At 41.0% G+C, this 19,430-nt stretch overlaps 1 protein-coding gene across 1 annotated transcript; it reads left to right on the forward strand.

The window, feature by feature from the left end:
* Window positions 1–1,019: 1,019 nt before the first annotated feature.
* Window positions 1,020–15,272, forward strand: CPOX (coproporphyrinogen oxidase). The gene is made up of 7 exons (XM_003261718.3): window positions 1,020–1,711; window positions 3,472–3,615; window positions 3,879–3,989; window positions 5,886–6,027; window positions 9,080–9,298; window positions 13,208–13,312; window positions 13,949–15,272. Exons 1-7 carry the CDS (start codon window positions 1,159–1,161, stop codon window positions 14,034–14,036), a joined length of 1,362 nt encoding a protein of 453 aa, XP_003261766.1. The 5' UTR covers window positions 1,020–1,158; the 3' UTR covers window positions 14,037–15,272.
* The last annotated feature ends 4,158 nt before the right edge of the window (window positions 15,273–19,430 follow it).

A 19,430-nucleotide genomic window follows, 5' to 3' on the forward strand; every position in this document is an offset into this window, starting at 1 on the left:
CACCCTACAGTAGTAGAATAACTATTTTTTAAATTCTTATTTGTTAATCACCAAAACACAGCAAGTCAGGAATTTTCTACTGGTTAACCAAAACAGTCACGTTGCTTTTCCCTTTTCTAAAATAATCAAGTACGCACTATAGAAGCAAGGCCTGGGGAAACCTTTTTTTTTTTTTTTTTGAGACAGAGTCTCACTCTGTCACCCAGGCTGGAGTGCAGTGGTGCGATCTCGGCTCACTACAACCTCTGCCTCCCGGGTTCAAGCGATTCTCCTGCCTCAGTCTCCCGAGTAGCTGAGACTACAGGCGCACGCCGCCACGCCCGGCTATTTTTTTTGTATTTTTAGTAGAGACAGGGTTTCACCATGTTGGCCAGGCTGGTCTCCAAGTCCTGACCTCATGTGATCCGCCCGCCTCGGCCTTCCGAAGTGCTAGGATTACAGGCTTGAGCCACCGCGCCCGGCCCCAGCCTGGGGAAACCTTAAGGACAGAACTGCGATGTGGACTCGATGACAGATAGTCTTCTCCTAGATTCTCTTCCGAGTCCATTACTAGCTTCTCCCACTCTCTTCAGAAAACCATCCTTCAGCAAGGAGTTTCCCAGCCTGCCCATCCCCTCTAAAAACTCTAGAGGACCAGGACCCAGGGCAAAGGGAGGGTCTATAGTCTATAGATCCTGAGCCAGGCTCTGTATTCTGCAAACCCTGTTTGAAAATGTAAGCGGGACTGGGATCTCTGCCACATTTCCGCCCCAGTCCGCCCTCAGCCTCCCAGCCCTACTCTATCTTCTCTCCTTGGCTGAGTAAACAGCCGCCCCGAGGTTGTACGTGACAAGAAAGCCTCTTTTATCTCTCCCGTCGCTTCCACAGCACGGTCCCCGCCCCGCTCTCTTCCCTTCGGACCAGCCCTTCTGGGCGCGTCGGATTCTTATCTCCCGCCCAGCGCGGGGACGCTGCAGGCGGCGATAGGAGCCGGACTACAGCTCCCAGCGCGCCCCACTTCCCGCCCCCGCCGCCGGAGCCCGACGCTGCAGCGGCTCTTCCCGAAAGGTTCTTTCCGCCTGTGCGGTTCGCCGGCTCAGTACTGCGGCGGTCTGGGTAGGGCGGCTCAAACGCCGGGCTCTGGGACGCAGGCACAGCGCCAAGAGATAGTGCGGGATCATGGCCTTGCAGCTGGGCAGGCTGAGCACAGGCCCCTGCTGGCGCGTGGCGCGGGGCGGCTGCGGAGGGCTCCGAGCCTGGTCCCAATGTAGCGGCGGAGGGCTCCGAGCCTGGTCCCAGCGCAGCGCAGCCGGACTCATCTGCCGGCCCCCTGGCCCGGCTGGCACGCAGCAGAGCCGCGGGCTGGGGCACGGCTCGACGGCTAGAGGCGGCCCCTGGCTGGGGACAGGGCTGGCCGCGGCGCTGGCGGGGTTGGTGGGGCTGGCCGCCGCCGCCTTCGGGCATGTACAGCGGGCGGAGATGGTGCCCAAGACCTCGGGGACGCGGGCTACTTCGCTGGGGAGGCCGGAGGAGGAGGATGAGCTAGCCCGCCGCTGCAGCAGCTTCATGGCCCCGCCTGTGACCGACCTGGGCGAGCTGCGAAAGAGGCCGGGCGACATGAAGACCAAGATGGAGCTGCTGATCCTGGAGACCCAGGCCCAGGTGTGCCAGGCTCTGGCACAGGTAGACGGGGGCGCCAGCTTTTCTGTGGACCGGTGGGAGAGGAAGGAAGGTAAGGAGGCCGGCCCCTGGCGGGAGGTGGAGACGGGGAAAAAGGGTCAGGTTCCAGGTTGCAGACAGAAAATATAATAGTTCATAATATGGGATGGGGTAGGTAGGGGGTACCCACAGAGAGGCCGCTTGGTTAGAGGCAGCTGATAAAAAGATGGACACGAAAGGGTCACCAGCCCTCTGCTTGCAGGTATGGACCCGGATCAGCTGTCACTGTAGTACTGCATTTCAAAATCTTTGCAATTCCATAGCAGCATTTTTTTGTAGAACTCTTAAGGGGTATTTGCAGCTAACAAGCTTAGATGTCCAAAGTTCGTTATTGAACATAAATTTCAATAGATTATGGAACACATTTTGTCTCCTTCTCTGGGTGAATTTGCCCTTTTTCCTCTTTAGGAGATGGAAAGAACTCATCTCCTGTGCGCTAAGTGTCGGCTAAACTCCTCCAGCCAGGATGTCATTGTGTCAGAATCTTCCCACTTCTTTCTACTGTTGCACAAGATATATTTGATTGGTTTCTCAGTAGCACTACCAAATGCACCCATCAGATTTCCTGCTAGGAAAATCTTCTCTTCCAATATCAAAATGCTTGAGCATCAAAACCCAGTTCTCATAGAGGCGTACATTCATGACCATGTTGTTGCCCATGCAGTGAAACCCCCCATCTTGAGTGGAAACTTGAAGGATTCCTGACTTTTCCTAGCTGGAAATAGAACAGGAGCTTCTCACCGGCAGATTTTGAGCTGTGATACTACCACATCTATATTAAATAAAGTTCAGTCTAGTTTTCCATCTTATGTTTTCAAGCAAAGACCACTGAACCAGGACACAACCTCAAGTACTAGACCAGCTGTGTGATCCTCAGAAGTTACTTTTATGGCTGTTTTCCCATCTATGAAATATATATATATTTCATCTCATTTAATCCTCATACTACCCATATATATATATGGATGGAATATATGTGAAGTGCTTAGAATATTGTCTGAAGCATAGACAGCATTTAGACAAATTGTTGCAGCCACTTGTCAGCAGTTTGATCTTGGATAAGATGTTTTGCCGCTCTGGTCCTCAGTTTTCTCATTTGGAATATATGAGGGTTGTGCTGGATCATCTTATGTCCCATCCAGCTCTAAACGTTCTTAGAAATAAAACAAGCCAAACATGAACTTTCATGAAACATTGCCCTTGCAGTGACCCTAGTACCTTAAGAAAAAAAATTAGTAAGGCTGATACACGTGAATACTAATGTGCATCTCACTCACTCTAAGGTTCTGAATCCCTTCAGAGTTTGATTACCTACTGTTTCTTAATTGCTTGTAAATTAAAAGGCAAGCAGCCCACTGAGAAAGAAATTTTTGAAACAGTATTGATCTCTTAAATTCAGTAATAATAGAACACCCTTCAAGTCTACCCATTCCTATTTTTAACCGTAGCTTTCTCTCATATATCATAACTGACAGATGCCGTTCTGAACAGTAGAATCTGAAGGGAGAATATTCCAGTGATTTATTTTAGATGATGGCAGGAGAATGTTGAAGAAATATTCAGTTTAGTGATATGAGAAGGTCCACTATTTGCGCAATATGAATAGCGTATGTCATAAAGCTAAGCTAGTTATCTAATTGTATTGTACATAAAATGATAAATACACTATATAAAAGATTTGGGAAATGGGAAAATAACCCTCTTCATGCAAGGGTTGCTTTCAGTTTTGCACGTACTCTTACATTCTCTCCTTTTTTACATCTTTATACGCAGGAGGTGGCGGCGTCAGCTGTGTACTTCAGGATGGGTGTGTTTTCGAAAAGGCTGGGGTGAGCATTTCTGTTGTTCATGGAAATCTTTCAGAGGAAGCTGCAAAACAAATGAGAAGCAGAGGAAAAGTTCTGAAGACTAAAGATGGTAAATCAGACAGTCTTGATAGTCTCTAATAGTCCCTGCAAACCTTATTTTGCCCACAAGTTTTATTTATAAAATAAATATTGCTTCTGAAAAAAGCCATTTGGGTTCATATGCCGCATGTTGACAAATACTTTTTTAAAATTATGTTTTTAAGAGACAAATTAAAAAGCAGCTTTTGAAAATTGACTTAGAAATCATATTAAATTGTATCAAGCCATTCAAGGTAACTGAATATAGCTCACTACTCGTATTTTACTTTCCAGGTAAATTGCCATTTTGTGCTATGGGCGTGAGCTCTGTTATCCACCCCAAGAATCCTCATGCTCCTACTATCCATTTCAACTACAGATACTTTGAAGTAGAAGAAGCTGATGGTAAGGGGCTCATGAGCTATGGAAAGTACTATTGTGCAAAACGTGCATTTTAAAACAGATAAGAGGGCATAACATCTAAAAATGAGAAAGAATAGTCTTAACTAGGTCTTTCAGGAGGCATATAAAGGCAATTTCTTGGCAAGTGCAATGGATTATGCCCAAGACATGACAAATAAGAATGGGGCCAGGCATGGTGGCTCATGCCTGTAATGCCTGTAAGCACTTTGGGAGGCTGAGGTGGGTGGATCACTTGAGGTCAGGAGTTCGAGACCAGCCTGGCCAACATGGTGAAACCCCCTCTCTACTAAAAATACAAAAACTTGGCATGCTGGCACGCACCTGTAGTCCCAGCTACTCTGGCGGCTGAGGTGGAAGAATCACTTGAACTTGGGAGGCGGAGGTTGCAGTAAGTGGAGATTGTGCCACTGCACTCCAGCCGGGGTGACAGAGTGAGACTCCATCTCAAAAAAAAAAAAAAAAGAATAGTATTGACTGACTCTAACCTTCCAATATTTCCTCCAACATAGAAGGAATGATTTAATGAACTTGAACTTCATTGTGCACCCAGGGTTCTTTGCAAACATAAATTCATTACATCTGAAGGAACACCTTATGTATGAGGTTAAGTTGAAATTGAGAACTTGCTTTTGGAAAATATTTTACATATGCACAGCTTTGCTAGTCACCAGGGCATTAGCAGTGGGTTTAAAATGGGATGCAGTTGATCATGCCTCCTGTGCACGTAGTTCCAGCCTGTCTTTTATCTGATACCACATGTCAGAGTACATGTGCAGTGCCACACCTATTCCTATTGGTGTCTCTGTAGGTGACGGCATTTAAAGTCACTGCTTTAACTTTTCATTTTGAAGCCATTCAGCTTGGTTCAACCTTTTATATTTAAAGTTGATAACTGGTATTGACAACTCATGCACCTGTGAGCACATGAAACAGTTGTTCTCAAGTGGTAAGTTACCTCAGCAAGTGTTTTTACTCTTTCTAGGAAAGGGGAGGGGTTGACAATGGTTCTTAATACAAGGAATGTCAGAATCTCCTGGGGAGTTTTATAAACTACAGATTCCTGGGCCAGAGGTGTGTGTGTATTTGTGTGTGTGTGTGTTTATTGTGATCTAGAAGAGCTATTTTAAGCTCCTCATGTGATTCTCATATACAGCCAGAGTTGCAATCCACTTCCTGATCCACCAGTGTACTGTTTTATCATTCACTGCCCTGCACATCGTTCCTTGCAAGTTCCACTCCCTTTCTTTCTTTCTTTTCTTTTCTTTTCTTTTCTTTCTTTCTTTCTTTCTTTCTTTCTTTCTTTCTTTCTTTCCTTCCTTCCTTCCTTCCTTCCTTCCTTCCTTCCTTCCTTCCTTCCTTCCTTCCTTCCTTCCTTCTTGTTGTTGTTGTTTTGTCTTATTTTGGTTTTTGAGATGGAGTCTCACTCTTGTTGCCCAGGCTGGAGTGCAGTGGTGCAATCTCAGCTTACTGCAACCTCCACCTCCTGGGTTCAAGTGATTCTCCTGCCTCAGCCTCCCAAGTAGCTGGGATTATAGGTGGCCACCATGCCCGGCTATTTTTTGTATTTTTATTAGCAACAAGGTTTCACCATATTGGCCAGGTTGGTCTTGAACTCCTGACCTCAGGTGATCTGCCCGCCTGGGCCTCCCAAAGTGCTGGGATTACAGGCATGAGCCACCTTGCCTGGCTGCTTTTACCTAGCTTTTTTTTTTTCTGCCTAGGCCTTACTGGTCTTCAGAGCTAAAATCAGTTAAAATTTTTTTTATTGTCATCCATTTTATGTTGAATAAATTAAGCTGCTAAATTAAGTTTCCTAATAGAGCCAGTAATGCTGAATCTCAAAAGTCCACATTAGAATCCCATGTCTTGATTTGGTAGGCAACAAGCAGTGGTGGTTTGGTGGTGGATGTGACCTCACTCCAACATACTTGAATCAAGAAGACGCTGTCCATTTTCACAGAACTCTAAAGGAGGCTTGTGATCAGCATGGTCCAGATCTCTACCCCAAATTTAAAAAATGGTAGGTAAAGTTACTGAACTTTCATGACCCCAAAATTACATTCTGTTCCTTCTGAAGGCAACTATTATGTCACTAAATACCCTCTTCTGCTTATGAAAATGGAACTATTTTTCCTACTTTGCTCATCAGAAGAATTAGAATACTAGTTTTAAGTGGTTGTATTAAATTATTTACTCAGGAATATTATAATATAAAATGAGTAGTAACATCTTTTTATTCCAAATGATTTAGAATGGTAGACTATAAACTATAAGGTGATCTATGCTTCAGAATGAGAGGCTTTTTAATCTAGAGTGGGTTGTTAAATTCTCATTCCAGATGAGAATTCTTATTCCTGATGTTGACTTGGTAATGTCTAAGGCCATGGGAAGGGTTGGAGAACCACTAGAGGGAGATGCCAACATACCAGAGATTTTGGCCAAGGTGAAAGAAGAATTGGAGAATTTGTTAAAGAAATTCTAATGATAAAATAAGAAAACAAACAAACAAAAGTTGGGAGAAGACCCAGAATATTTGTTATCATCAAATGGAATCTTGGCACAAATTGTTTGGAATATGAGTAAAGTACTCAATTCTGCTTAGAGCTAATTGGCATTCTTGAAAAAGGAAGGACAGAAAGAATTTTTGTCTTTTTGCTTTGTTTTTAGAGCTAATAGTTGTGGAATGTTAATATCATTTATGCAAGACCATGGAGTTCAGCTTTAAAATCGTCAGAAAAGATGAAACATTTGAATATTCTCCTCTTGATTTAACATTGCTACTGAAAACTACACAGCCATGGATGCATGCAGATACTGATTTTTTGTTAGTTTTTTCCTCTCTCTCAGAACTTAGCATCCTTCCAGGAGGACTAATAGAGTAGACAGTTCTCGTTTTTGGTTCCTTTTTCTAGCTATTACTGAGATGACTTTAAGCAGTGTTAGGTAATAAAATATCTAGGATGCTAGCTAGCTAGTTAAAAAGAAGTTTTTAGTATAAATGCTTTGGTTTGAATATTTGTCCCCTCCAAAACTCATGTCGAAATTTAACCCCCAATCTGGCAGTATTAAGAGCTGGGGCCTTTAAGAGGTGATTGGGCAGAGCCCTGATGGATGGATTAATCCATTCATGCATTAATGGGTTAAATTCATGTGAGTGGGACTGGTGGCTTTATAAGAAGAGACCTGAGCTAGCATGTTCAGCCCCCCGCCGTGTGATGTTGTGCGCTGCCTCAGGACTCTGCAGAGAACCCACTGGCAAGAACACTCATACTAGATGAAGCCCCTCAACCTTGGACTTCTCAGCTTCCATAACTTAAGAAATAAGTTCCTTTTATTTATAAATTATGCAGTTTCAGCTATTCTGTTGTAAGCAACAACACCGGCTAGGAAATAAGTAGATCACTTAATTTTACAATGTTTTGAAGAGAGATTTTGAAATAGTATGATTTGGGTTAAAAACTGACTTTACAACCTTGCTCAGGATATACTTTTTTAGACTATGTTAATAAAATGTGCATATAAAGAAGGCCAACAAGTCACGATTGAGGTGAATTCTACCGATGCGTCGGTTCTAGGGATTTGCATCTATTGTTTTTTGTTGTTGTTGTTTAAGCAATTGAAGCTGTATTTAAGGTTACCTTTTAAATAGCTTTCAGTTTTTGTTTGAACACATTTTTCTATTTAAGGACCTTTATGCTGAGATTATCAAAAGAACAACTTTTAGGATATAAACTATTTTACAAGTTTAACAGTTAGGAAATGGCTTCTTTTTTGTTTGTTTGTTTTTTTTTTTTGAGATGGAGTCTCGCTCTGTCGCTCAGGCTGGAGTGCAGTGGTACGATCTTGGTTCACTGCAAGCTCTGCCTCCCGGGTTCACCCCATTCTCCTGCCTCAGCCTCCCAAGTAGCTGGGACTACAGGCGCCCGCCACTACACCCGGCTAATTTTTTGTATTTTTAGTGGAGACGGGGTTTCACCATGTTAGCCAGGATGGTCTCGATCTCCTGACCTCGTGATCCACCTGCCTCAGCCTCCCAAAGTGCTGGGATTACAGGCATGAGCCACCACGCCCGGCCCGGGAAATGGCTTCTTAGGAAACCTGTTCTAGTAGTCATAGAGGGGAAAAGACTCAAGAACAGATTAATAGTTTTATGTGCTGCCTCACAGGGTAAACTTTCATATGTCTGATATGACATATGAAATAATAAAAGATATCATCTGAACTTTTTTTTCCACCAAATTTTCCCTCTGTCTTTCATGCTATAGAACCATCAAATTTTATTGCTGAAAGAGACCTGAGAGATTGTTTATAGTACCTTCCTTTGGTGAATAAAGAACTCACTCAAGAGAGCTTGGATTTGCACCATGGTTGGTGTCATTGTTAGTGGAAGATTGCTGTCCTCCTGCCTCCTACAAAAGCAGCAGTGCTTCCGAAGGCAGCAGCTTATTCCAAGAAATACAGTATCAATATTGGACTGTTTCTCTTTTCACTAAAGTTCTTAGAGTTTCACATCCTTTACAGAGACTTGTGTGAAATTGCCTGGTTGCTTTGAAAATAAGAGGATACACATTTTCAGCCAGGCACGGTGGCTCACGCCTGTAATCCCAGCACTTTGGGAGGCCGAGGCGGACGAATCACGAGGTCAGGAGATCGAGACCATCCTGGCTAACATGGTGAAACCCCGTCTCCACTAAAAATACAAAAAGTTAGCCTGGTGTGGTGGCGGGCGCCTGTAGTCCCAGCTACTTGGGAGGCTGAGGCAGGAGAATGGCGTGAACCCGGGAGACGGAACTTGCAGTGAGCCGAGATCGCGCCACTGCACTCCAGCCTGGGGGACAGAGCGAGACTCTGTCTCAAAAAAAAAAAAAAAAAGAGGATAAGCATTTTCTACCTTGGTGATATCTGCAAAAAATCTGTCTAAAGTCCTCATTTCATTTTCATAGTTGGACAGCAAGTAAGGACACCATCCTGACATTAGTTGAGGATAGTACTGTAACCCGAAAGGCTCACATTGATTTTCATGTCTCTTTTTTTCCATTTGATCCCTGGTTTGGTGTTGCCATGTTTTCCAGGTGTGATGATTACTTCTTTATAGCCCATCGTGGAGAGCGGCGGGGCATTGGTGGTATCTTTTTTGATGATCTTGACTCTCCATCCAAGGAGGAGGTGTTCCGCTTTGTACAGAGCTGTGCCAGGGCTGTAGTTCCTTCTTATATTCCCCTTGTGAAAAAGCACTGTGATGACTCATTCACCCCCCAGGAGAAGCTGTGGCAGCAGCTCAGAAGAGGACGGTAAGTGACTGGAGAATAAATTCTTTCATGGCTAAGTGGGGGAGGTGGAGCAGCTCTTAATAATAGCAGGTGTTGTGTTGTCAGATACTTTGTAATAGTTGTGTTAATTTCTTTTCATAGCTAGATGAATATTAAATGAATTAAGACATTGTGTAAAGTAGTATTATAATTATAGCAAAGTTTATTTAATTCATCTGTACATTAGAGACTCATGGTAGGCATGTAGTAAGTACTTGCTGAATTTAATTCTGCTGATTCTCTTAGTCTTCTAGTAATACTCTCCAGCCTTATGTCAAGACGTGGGCATCATTTAATGTCTTTGCTGCTTTGTAAATTTGGAATCTCACCTTTTTTCATTCATCTTAAAGATTTCACGGAAGTTATTTTAATGGAAATAATTTCAGAAATTTTGCCAGCCTCTACATTAGGCATTTTATATCTGATGTTTTTCAACAAACCTGTAAGATAGGTGTAACCATCTTTTTTCAGAAAGTTAAGTCTGTTGCCCAAGAGACACAGCTGGTAAATTTAAGATCTCAGATGTGGAACTGGGTCAAAATGACCTCAAAACTTATAATCTGTGTAGTGCCTAAAGTTAAGCAGCTGAAGCAAGTTTGTGCTTCTTACCATGATACTCACCTTAACCACCCTGTTCTGTGCAGTGAGCCTGGTGAGCTCAGTGGGGTGTCCAGTCTGAGGCTGTCTCCAGCCACGATGTACTTGTGAATCCACTCCAAGTTATACAGCCTGCTGGCCCCAATCAGTTTCTCATTGCCACCTTAAATGCCTGTATACTACTGAAACATGGCTATAAAATGGATTTTCTCATTGACGTTAATTCTGTGTTAGGCAAAAGAAGCTTTGGGTACTAAAGAGGTAAAGCTTTTGCCTTAAAGAGGTCAACTTAAATAATGTTTCCAGTCTAAAGATAAACATTTGTGTATATCCTTTCTTATGGCTGCCTGTGCTATCTGGTTCCCATTTATTAACTTGAAAAACATGAGAGTAAATTTTTACAAATTTCTTAAAGAATGCATCTATTTTGGAACACGTTTTTTGTTCGTTTCCATAAGTTATTGAATATACCTTTACCACTCTTTCCTTCTTTCACTTGATATTTATTTTGGGGCCCCTGTGATGAGGCACTATCTTGGCTACCAGGTGGCGGTAACATGGACCTGCCAAAAAGAACCTCATAGTTTAGTGGGGAAGACATACCCAAGAGGACAATTTAGAGCTCTCTGCAAAGTAAAGTATTCTAGTTTTGCACAAGATTTCATAGGCAAAGCTGGCAGATTTTGTCAATACTAATTAGGTGAATCCTTTAAAACTTCATAGACAGGAGTAATGGTTTGTTTTGCGGTTTCGTTTTGTTTTTTATACATCGTTTGATGGCAGATCATTCTGAAAGTCATTGTGTGTGTATCATTGCAGGTCTGGTGTCATGAGATAGGCAGAACTGTGGGGTATTAGATTAATTTTCTATGGTATGGTGTGTGACTGTTCTTCAAAGACAGCTTCTTTCTGCCTCCCTTATCTCTGGGCCTTAAGATGGCAATAAACTCTGGGGCCTAGGATAACTCCAGCTCTTCCCTGGGGCTATCCACACTGTCTTTGGTTTCTAATACTGCAGTCATGACCAGTTATCTGTATCCTTTTCACTTACTGTTACCCACTTGGCCTGTTACCCGTCCAAACACGGGTCTCCCTTTCAGCAGTCAGTCTCGTTCCCTTTTGACTTTACAGTCTCTTATTTGGCAATCTCATCCAGTTTCTTGCCCTCAGTTACTACTATCCTCCTCCAGACCTTGAATGTCAGTCTTACAGTTATCTTTTTCATAGGAAAACAGAAATTAGAGACCTTTAACTTATTTGTTCATTGTATTCTGGAAAGGGCAACAGGATAAAATTTAGGCATTAGTTAGATTGAAGGGATTGGTTAAAGTCCCTAGCTTATAGGCACCCCAGAGAGGACAGACGTATGGAAAGGATCAGAAAAGATTAAATAATATTATTTAAAAAAATATGAAAATGCTGCATCTCAACACTACCTTTTATTATGATTGCTGTTAATCTGCAGCGAGACTGAATTATATGACTGCTTATTAATGCAATTAACTACTTTAAGAAAGAAGAATATATAGAATATCAGATCTATACCAGGAATAGAAGATGGAAATTTTTTATTAAAAAAGAAAGATCAGATCTAAGTGCAACTTGGTGGGAGGTGGAGAGGCCAATGTAGAGAAAGGGGCATCGTTCGCTCAATAGAGGAAAGGATCCGACAGAAAATTCATTTAGGAATCTTAACAAGGGCCTCTGCGATAGGTCTTCAAATACATCAATATAAACTAGAGAACCATACCCATCCCCTAGATGTTTCAGAAAGGTAATATCAGGTGAAAAAGGTAGCCAAAAGATGAAATTATTTTCTATGGTCTTAGAAAAGGATTCAGAAGATTCACTTAAATTATTTTTTGAAACAGACATAAGAAAGTATTAAATAGTTTTTTGTACATAAAAGTCAATGATAAATGGTGAGAGTTAGAAAGGGAGCATAGATAAAATTCTTTACACTTTTGCTGAGCTTTTGACAACTTCCACATACAAAAGGTACTTTTAAAAAATTAAAGTATTGTGGGCTGGGCGTGGTGGCTCATGCCTGTAATCCTAGCACTTTGGGAGGCCGAGGCGGGCTGATCATGAGGTCAGGAGATCGAGACCATCCTGGCTAACACGGTGAGACCCGTCTCTACTAAAAAAACAAAAAATTAGCTGGGCATGGTGGCGGGTGCCTATAGTCCCAGCTACTCGGAAGACTGAGGCAGGAGAATGGCGTGAACCCGGGAGGCGGAGCTTGCAGTGAGCCGAGATCGCGCCACTGCACTCCAGCCTGGGTGACAGAGTGAGACTCCATCTCAAAAAAAAAAAAAAAAAATTATTGTGGGAAGCCAGAGAATATTTTGCTATAGATGGGCATCAAGACAGTAACCAATAGGTAAATAAGAATATGTGAGTGAAGTTTAGACCAAGGGAGTAATTTCTGAATAAGATAAGAAATGATCTGAAAGGGGCACTGTTTATTGAACTTTTCAGATTATGAATCAGTCTAAACTCTTTTGAGTAGTAGAAATTATCCTTTTGAAATTGGAGAGGGAGACCCTTTTACATCCCATGTTAAAGGCAGATGCAGGGTTTTAAACTGGATGGAGTCCAGATCTGACTAGGGCAGTTAATATACTGAACCAAGTTTTAGTTGATGCTAAGGGTATTTAAAAAAAAAAAATGAAAACACTGCAACTCAATGCTACCTTTTATTATGATTGCTATTAATCTGCAGAGAGACTGAATTATGTGACTGCTTACTAATGCATTAACTACTTTAAGAGAGAGGAATATATAGAATATCATAGTCCATTATTAATAGATTGTTGTTAGCTGTAGTTGGCCTTTCAGATACAGAAGTTTCACACCATCTTAGTAATAGTACTTGTGAGTTACAGGCAGTGAAATGAAATCTTTGACTCTGAAACATTCCAGATTATGAGGAAGGCCAGAAAGAGCTGGGTTATCCTGAGAAGGGATGCATTTCTTTTTCTTAATTGTTGTGCTTTAAACTTCTCAGCTTTGTGTCAATTCTGTTTACTTATGGGAAAACATAACCTTGTATTGTGACTGCTCTGTGTTGGGGCAGAATCTATATTCTATTGTTTGGTGGGTAGAATACCCTTTTATTTCTGCCTGTCCAGATGGAGAGCTCTCAGTGGGCTGTAGGCTGGTGTCCTCTGTGCCAGTTCCAGCTGATGGGAACTGGGGGGAAGAACCCACCCCTTTTAAAGTATTTGTTATGGGTTAGTCTTAAGATTTTATTGAGCTGGCCCTTAATGTTATTTGATGTATTTATGGCAGGTATGTAGAATTTAATCTGCTGTATGATCGGGGCACAAAGTTTGGCCTCTTCACTCCAGGATCCAGAATTGAAAGTATCTTGATGTCTTTACCTCTAACTGCCCGGTAAGGAGATAACTCATTTTAGTAGTTATCCCTACACTCCCAATTCCCAAACACCCACAAAATATGAAAGTTAACACTGCAGATGTTGTACCTAGGTATCTGTTAGTTTTGACTTTGCTGATTTTATAAGAAAATCACAGTCAAATAAGGCAAATCAAATTGGGTATTTTAAGCGGTGACATGGTGAATGCCACAGCTCTGTGAGGGCAAGGAGAGACTAGAGGGAGAGAGAACACAGGCTGAGTCATGGTGGCTAGGAGGTGAGATGGACCTTCTCTGCTTATTTGTTTTTCTGAGAAGAGGTATGCGTAAGTATTAAGCTAAAGAAAGTTTGCCCATGGATCACCTGAGGTTCTACACTTTATGAAACCCTGGTTTATATTAAAGGTGTATTTTGGCTCTGGGATATTAATATTAGCCAAAGCATACCCAAGAGTTATTAAGAAACTATTTGTTTGGCAAATAGTTTTTTTAAAGGTCAAGTTGGTACAAGGCACATCAGGCACAGTAGAGACAAAGAAGTATAAGGCTTTTTTTTTTCTTATTCTTAGGATTTTATTTTTCATTTATTTTAAGTAAAGAGGTATGTGTGTCATTTTTTTATGACTTTTTTGCTTTTGTTTTGGACATGCATAGATGGGAGTACATGCATTCACCCTCAGAGAATTCCAAAGAAGCTGAAATTCTGGAAGTTCTACGCCATCCAAGGGACTGGGTGCATTGATGCAGGCAGAGCGGCTGTGCAGGGGTTTGGAGGGCACAGGATGTGTGCTCCCCTTGCCACTGGTCGGCACTTTGCCACTGTGTGGCAGTTACCTGTGCCTTAGTCTTCTCCACTCTGCACCCTACCTCGTGGGCAGATGATAACATGTTTTGGATGCTGTCAGTGATGAGTGGTGAGATGGCAGATTGTCAATCGATTAAACCTCATTTATACTTTTAGTGTCATTTTATATGACTAGTTTACAAAATAGGACATTGAGTTTCCAAGTATTGAGATAAGGGAATATAAATAGTATTATATGTATCAGGAAATCTCTCATCTTGTTTTTGTTTCATGTATTTTTTAAAGTTTCATTTCTGCCACAAAAATCTGTCGTGGAATACATTTTATTTTCATTAATTCAGTGAAGTTGAGACTTCGTAGTAATTTTAGAATGCAACTTGAAGGTAAAAATTTTACTTTGTCAGTACTGAAGTCTCTGCTGTAATCTTTATATATCTTTCTCCAGAGAACATAATATTGTCAAGTCGATACACATGTTTCTAATAGGTATTTAGAAGCACTTAAAATATTCTTAATTTCTGCATGTGTTACAATTCAGTTATTTCTGTAGTTTGTAAACTCTAAAGTGACATTACTATTATTTAAGAGATGTCTAAGTTGTAATCTTGATTTTTGGTGGAACCATTGTTTGTTAATGTTGGGATTCTCTGCACTTTTGAATGTGAAAGCTTATATCCCTGAATTCTGATACTTAAAGTTTTCTATTTCAGACATCTCCATGTGGAAGTTGAGACTAAGAATAATCCTAGGGATGTCATGAATTTAGGCAGTGTTTCTCATTTGGAGAATGAAATGAGAAATTATTTCCTTCTTTAAAGCAAATATATATAGTATGAGAAACTTGGAGACATTTCATACACGCATTTCTTAGCAAAATGGACACGTTGAAAATGTCCTCTTTTTTATATTATAGATTCTGCAGCTCTTTGCTCTTAAGAGAAAATCACAACAGGATTCTTAATGTATGACTTTTTTGTTCATATATTATGAATGTATTATTTTATTTGCTTCATAATAAAGTTTATAAGGAACAGCATCTCATACATATCATTATCTTGGAACATGTTGAATGTTTGTGATTGTGTGTGGCCTTTTTAGGGCTGGAAAATGTATGGATTCTTCAACTATCTTACAACAGATCTGCTAATAAATTTTATTATGAAATAAGACTAAGAAATATTTATATTTTTTTGTTGCCAGGATAATATAGGAAAACGCAAATATTTCTTAGTACAGTTGATCCTTGAACAACATCAGGGCTAGGGGCCCCAACTCCTCCTTACTGCACACAGTTTCAAATCCTTGTATAACTTTTGACTCTCCCAAAACTTAATCACTAATAGCCTACTGTTGACTGGTAGCCTGACCAATAACATAGTCAATTCACACATGTTTTATGTTATATGTATTATATACTCTTCTTACAAGCTAAAGAAATGAAAACGTTATTAAGGAAATTGTAGGAAAGAAGATATATTTGCTATTCATTAGGTGGAAGTGAATCATCGTAAAGGTCTTTATCCTCATTGTCTTCATGTTGGGTAAGCTTAGTGGGAGTAGTAAGAGGAAGAGTAGGTCTTGCTCTCTCGAGGGTGGCAGAGGTGAAAGAAAATCTGCGAAGAAGCAAAACTGTTCAAACCTGTGTTGTTCAAGGCTCAGCTATACTAATGCCATAGTTCCTCATTCCTAGGTATTTTACTCAAGAAAAATACAAGTTTTGTACTCAATTTTCATAGCAGCTTTATTCAATAGTTGAAAATTAGAAACTCAAATGGCTAACAGCAGGTGAGCGGATAACTTGTGATATATGCATATATTAAAATACTAAGCAATGAAAAGGAATAATTATTGCTAATGACAGTAACATGGGTGAACATCAGAAGCATTATGCCAAGTGAAAGCCACACATAAAAGTACTTACTATATGACTACGTTATAAGAAAACGTAGAAAAAGCAAAGCTTTAATGACAGAAAGCAGATCAATGGATGGCAGGGGCTAGGGGATGCAGATTTGTGAAAGGGAACAAAAGAGTATTTTGAGATGATTTAAATGTTTTACATCTTGATTGTGGTGATGGTTACTAGACTGTATATACGTTTATCAAAATTCACTGAACTTAAAATCGTGGAATCTTATTGTATATGTGAATAATACTTCAATAAAGCTAATACTAGGAAAAAAATATAGGCATATAGGAACAAATATTCAGATCCACCTCAGTTTAGCTCTTAAAAAATAGAAAATCACTACATAGTGATGATATAATACTAAAATGCTAGCCAATTTAGTTTGTGTTTAAAGCTATGGCGGGTAAATGAAGATAAAATTTTTCTATGCATTTGTTTTCAGTTCTTCAATAACCATGCATTTCTACTGTGGATTAGGCTATGTCTGAAAAGAATTGCATAACTACTGGAAAATAGATCATCCTACTGTTATTCAAAGTGAATTTCTCTCTTAAATTCTTACTGGTGTTAATTCAGTCTACCTGAACACCACAGTGCACCTCCAAATGACCTGAACACCTAACTGTCTTATGCATGCAGATTCATGGTAATAAAGGGTGTCTGGAAGGGAGAGTTGTAAATTCTCTGGAGCAAATTTTTAACCACTATTTTCTGTTCATCACTGTACTCTGCTGACCCTCCTAGTCAGCTGAGTATTTGAGATAAGTGCTTCTGCACACTAAGGAGTACGAGATTTGAAGAGCCAAATGTTTCTTTATGACTTATCCTTCCATGTGTCTTTTGCTGTTACAATATTTAGAGACAGGAATCTTCTGCAGGTTTTTGACTTGCATGTCTGTACATAGGTGAGGATGACTCAAAGGCTCAGCTCATCTTGGACTGCAGGCTGCATTGCCTATGGGTGGCTCAGAACACGAATTCCATGGAACAAGGCAAAGGCAGTTGTGGTGGTTTTCTGTTCTAACCACTTTGGTTATGTAGGTCACTTTCTTCACATTCCACTGGACTCCTGACAAGTCTGTCATTAAGGCCAGTTCCAGATTTGAGTGGAAGGGAATTGGATCCCAGTCATCTTCAAAACTTCCACACTCAAAACCACGAAATAGATTGGACTCTTAACCCTCCACGTTGCCCTAATTAGTTCCTGGTGAGTCCCCCTTTGAAATGACTCCTGGTTTCCTTCCTCTGCCCTTTGCCACCACCCTACTGTAGTCTCACATACTTTCTCATCTGAACTTTTGCAATGCTCTCCCTGCCCCTGGGCACACTGACCTTTCCCTCTCTTCAGAATTATTTTCCTAGGTCCCATTATCACCACCCTGCTGAAATGTTCGAAGAATCTCCTCTCTGGACAGAACTCTAAAGTCAGTCTGACATTCAAGCAATCCACCATTTAACCCCTACCTCGTGTTTCAGCCTTATCTTCTACATTTCTCTGTGCACTTCAGTCTCAGATCATATACTCACCACTCACCACTTTTCCTGAACTTCTTCCAAATTATACCCCCTCTGGCCTTTTCTCAGGCTGCTGCTATCTCTGCTTGGAATGTCTTATGCGCCCGCTCATCCTTCCATGCCCAGTTTAAATCTTCTTCAAGAAACCTTCCTTGGAGTCAATCTCTTCTACCCTTTCAGCACATTTTACTTTTAGTATTGCTCTCAACATATTCTATTTACAGTCATTCAATCCACATCCCACTTATTACAAAATATTGAAGGTGGATCTTTCCTTATTTATAATACCTGCTACCTAATGAATGAACTGTTAACTTTTTGTTTTCCAACACTGTTTTGCAATATATTGTAGTATCAGGCTTATTGTTTAGCTGTCTGTATAACTATCTTATTCCTAGTCTGTGAAAACAGAAGTTCCCAGTATCTCTAAAAGCCCATTTAGAAATTGTTTTCAAGGAAGTATTGTATTATCCCTGCCACAAGTATAAGTTATGTATTTGAAATCTCACATTTTAAAATTTCATGTTTCCTCCCGAAGAAACATACATAACAATCCAATTTCAGAATAAACCTAAATTAGCACATTTAAGTTAGTGACGCTTAGATGTTTGTAAATGGCTTGGCTAAATTCCCTTGTATTGTTACCTGAAATCAAGTCATAAGTTGTACAACATAAAACCTCACTGATATGGTTAGGGTTTGTGTCCCCACCCAAATCTTACCTGGAAATGTAATCCCCCGAGTCCCCAGGTGTCAAAGGAGAGACCAGGTGGAGGTAATTGAATCATGGGGGTAAACCACCCCCGCGCTGTTCTCGTGGTAGTGAGTGAGTTCTCACAGGATCTGATAGTTTTGTAAGGGGCTCTTCCCTCCTTTGCTCAGCATTTCTCCTTCCTGCCACCTTGTGAAGAAGGTGCCTTGCTTCCCTTTTGCCTTCTGCAATGATTATAAGTTTCCTGAGGCCTCCCAGCCATGCTGAACTATGAGTCAATTAAACCTCTTTCCTTTATAAATTATTCAGTCTCAGGCAGTTCTTTACGGCAGTATGAAAACAGAATAATGCACTCACAGACTTGTTTCTACAAGGGTTTTTTTTTTTTTTTTTTTTTTTTCGAGACAGAGTTTCACTCTTATCGCCCAGGCTGGAGGGCAATGGTGCGATCCTGGCTCACTGCAACCTCTGCCTCCTGGGTTCAAGCGATTCTCTTGCCTCAGCCTCCTGAGTAGCTGGGATTACAGGCATGTGCCAGCACGCCCAGCTAATTTTTTGTATTTATTTAGTAGAGACAAGGTTTCACCATGTTGGCCAGGCTGGTCTTGAAATCCTGACCTCAGGTGATCCACCCGCCTCGGCCTCCCAAAGTGCTGGGATTATAGGCATGAGCCACCGTGCCCGGCCTACAAGTGGTTTTATACTGGATATTCACTAACATATACCAGCAGAGCAAGGTAGTTGAACTGCATTTCCTCTTCCAATCAGTGTAGCCAGCTCTATTCTAGATGTTAAGCTCATTCAAACAGTATTTTCCATAATCCTTTTACTGTTAATCCCTTCATATTTCAAAATGTGTTTGAGCATAAAACTTGTCATGATCTAACCCATCATGGTTTCAATGGGTTGATGCAAATACAGCCACTTAGGAAAGTAAATTGGCTTTGCAGTCATTTAGAGTTGCAACATTGACTCTGTCATGGATCTGTTTTCTTATGAGATGGTTGAGAGGTATCAAAGTTCATAAAGCTGTACTGGCTGATGCCTCTTATGTAACAGCAAGTGAATAATGCTTTCATAAATAAAAGTCTTTATGGCAATTTATCTATGCTCAGATCTGGTCAAGTTTGCTTCCATTTTCTGACTTGATGAGGCAGACGGGCTTTTAGAATCTGTTCCACACCTGCTGCTTGAC

The sequence above is a fragment of the Nomascus leucogenys genome, chromosome 21, assembly GCF_006542625.1.
Source record: "Nomascus leucogenys isolate Asia chromosome 21, Asia_NLE_v1, whole genome shotgun sequence".
NCBI lineage: Eukaryota > Metazoa > Chordata > Mammalia > Primates > Hylobatidae > Nomascus > Nomascus leucogenys.

Bases quoted from the DNA above. Each gene is read 5' to 3' on its own strand.
- CPOX (XM_003261718.3), top strand. From the start codon at position 1,159: ATGGCCTTGCAGCTGGGCAGGCTGAGCACAGGCCCCTGCTGGCGCGTG. The intron at 9,299-13,207 runs GTAAGTGACTGG...TATTTATGGCAG, and splicing joins CAGCAGCTCAGAAGAGGACG to GTATGTAGAATTTAATCTGC. The intron at 13,313-13,948 runs GTAAGGAGATAA...GGACATGCATAG, and splicing joins TCTTTACCTCTAACTGCCCG to ATGGGAGTACATGCATTCAC.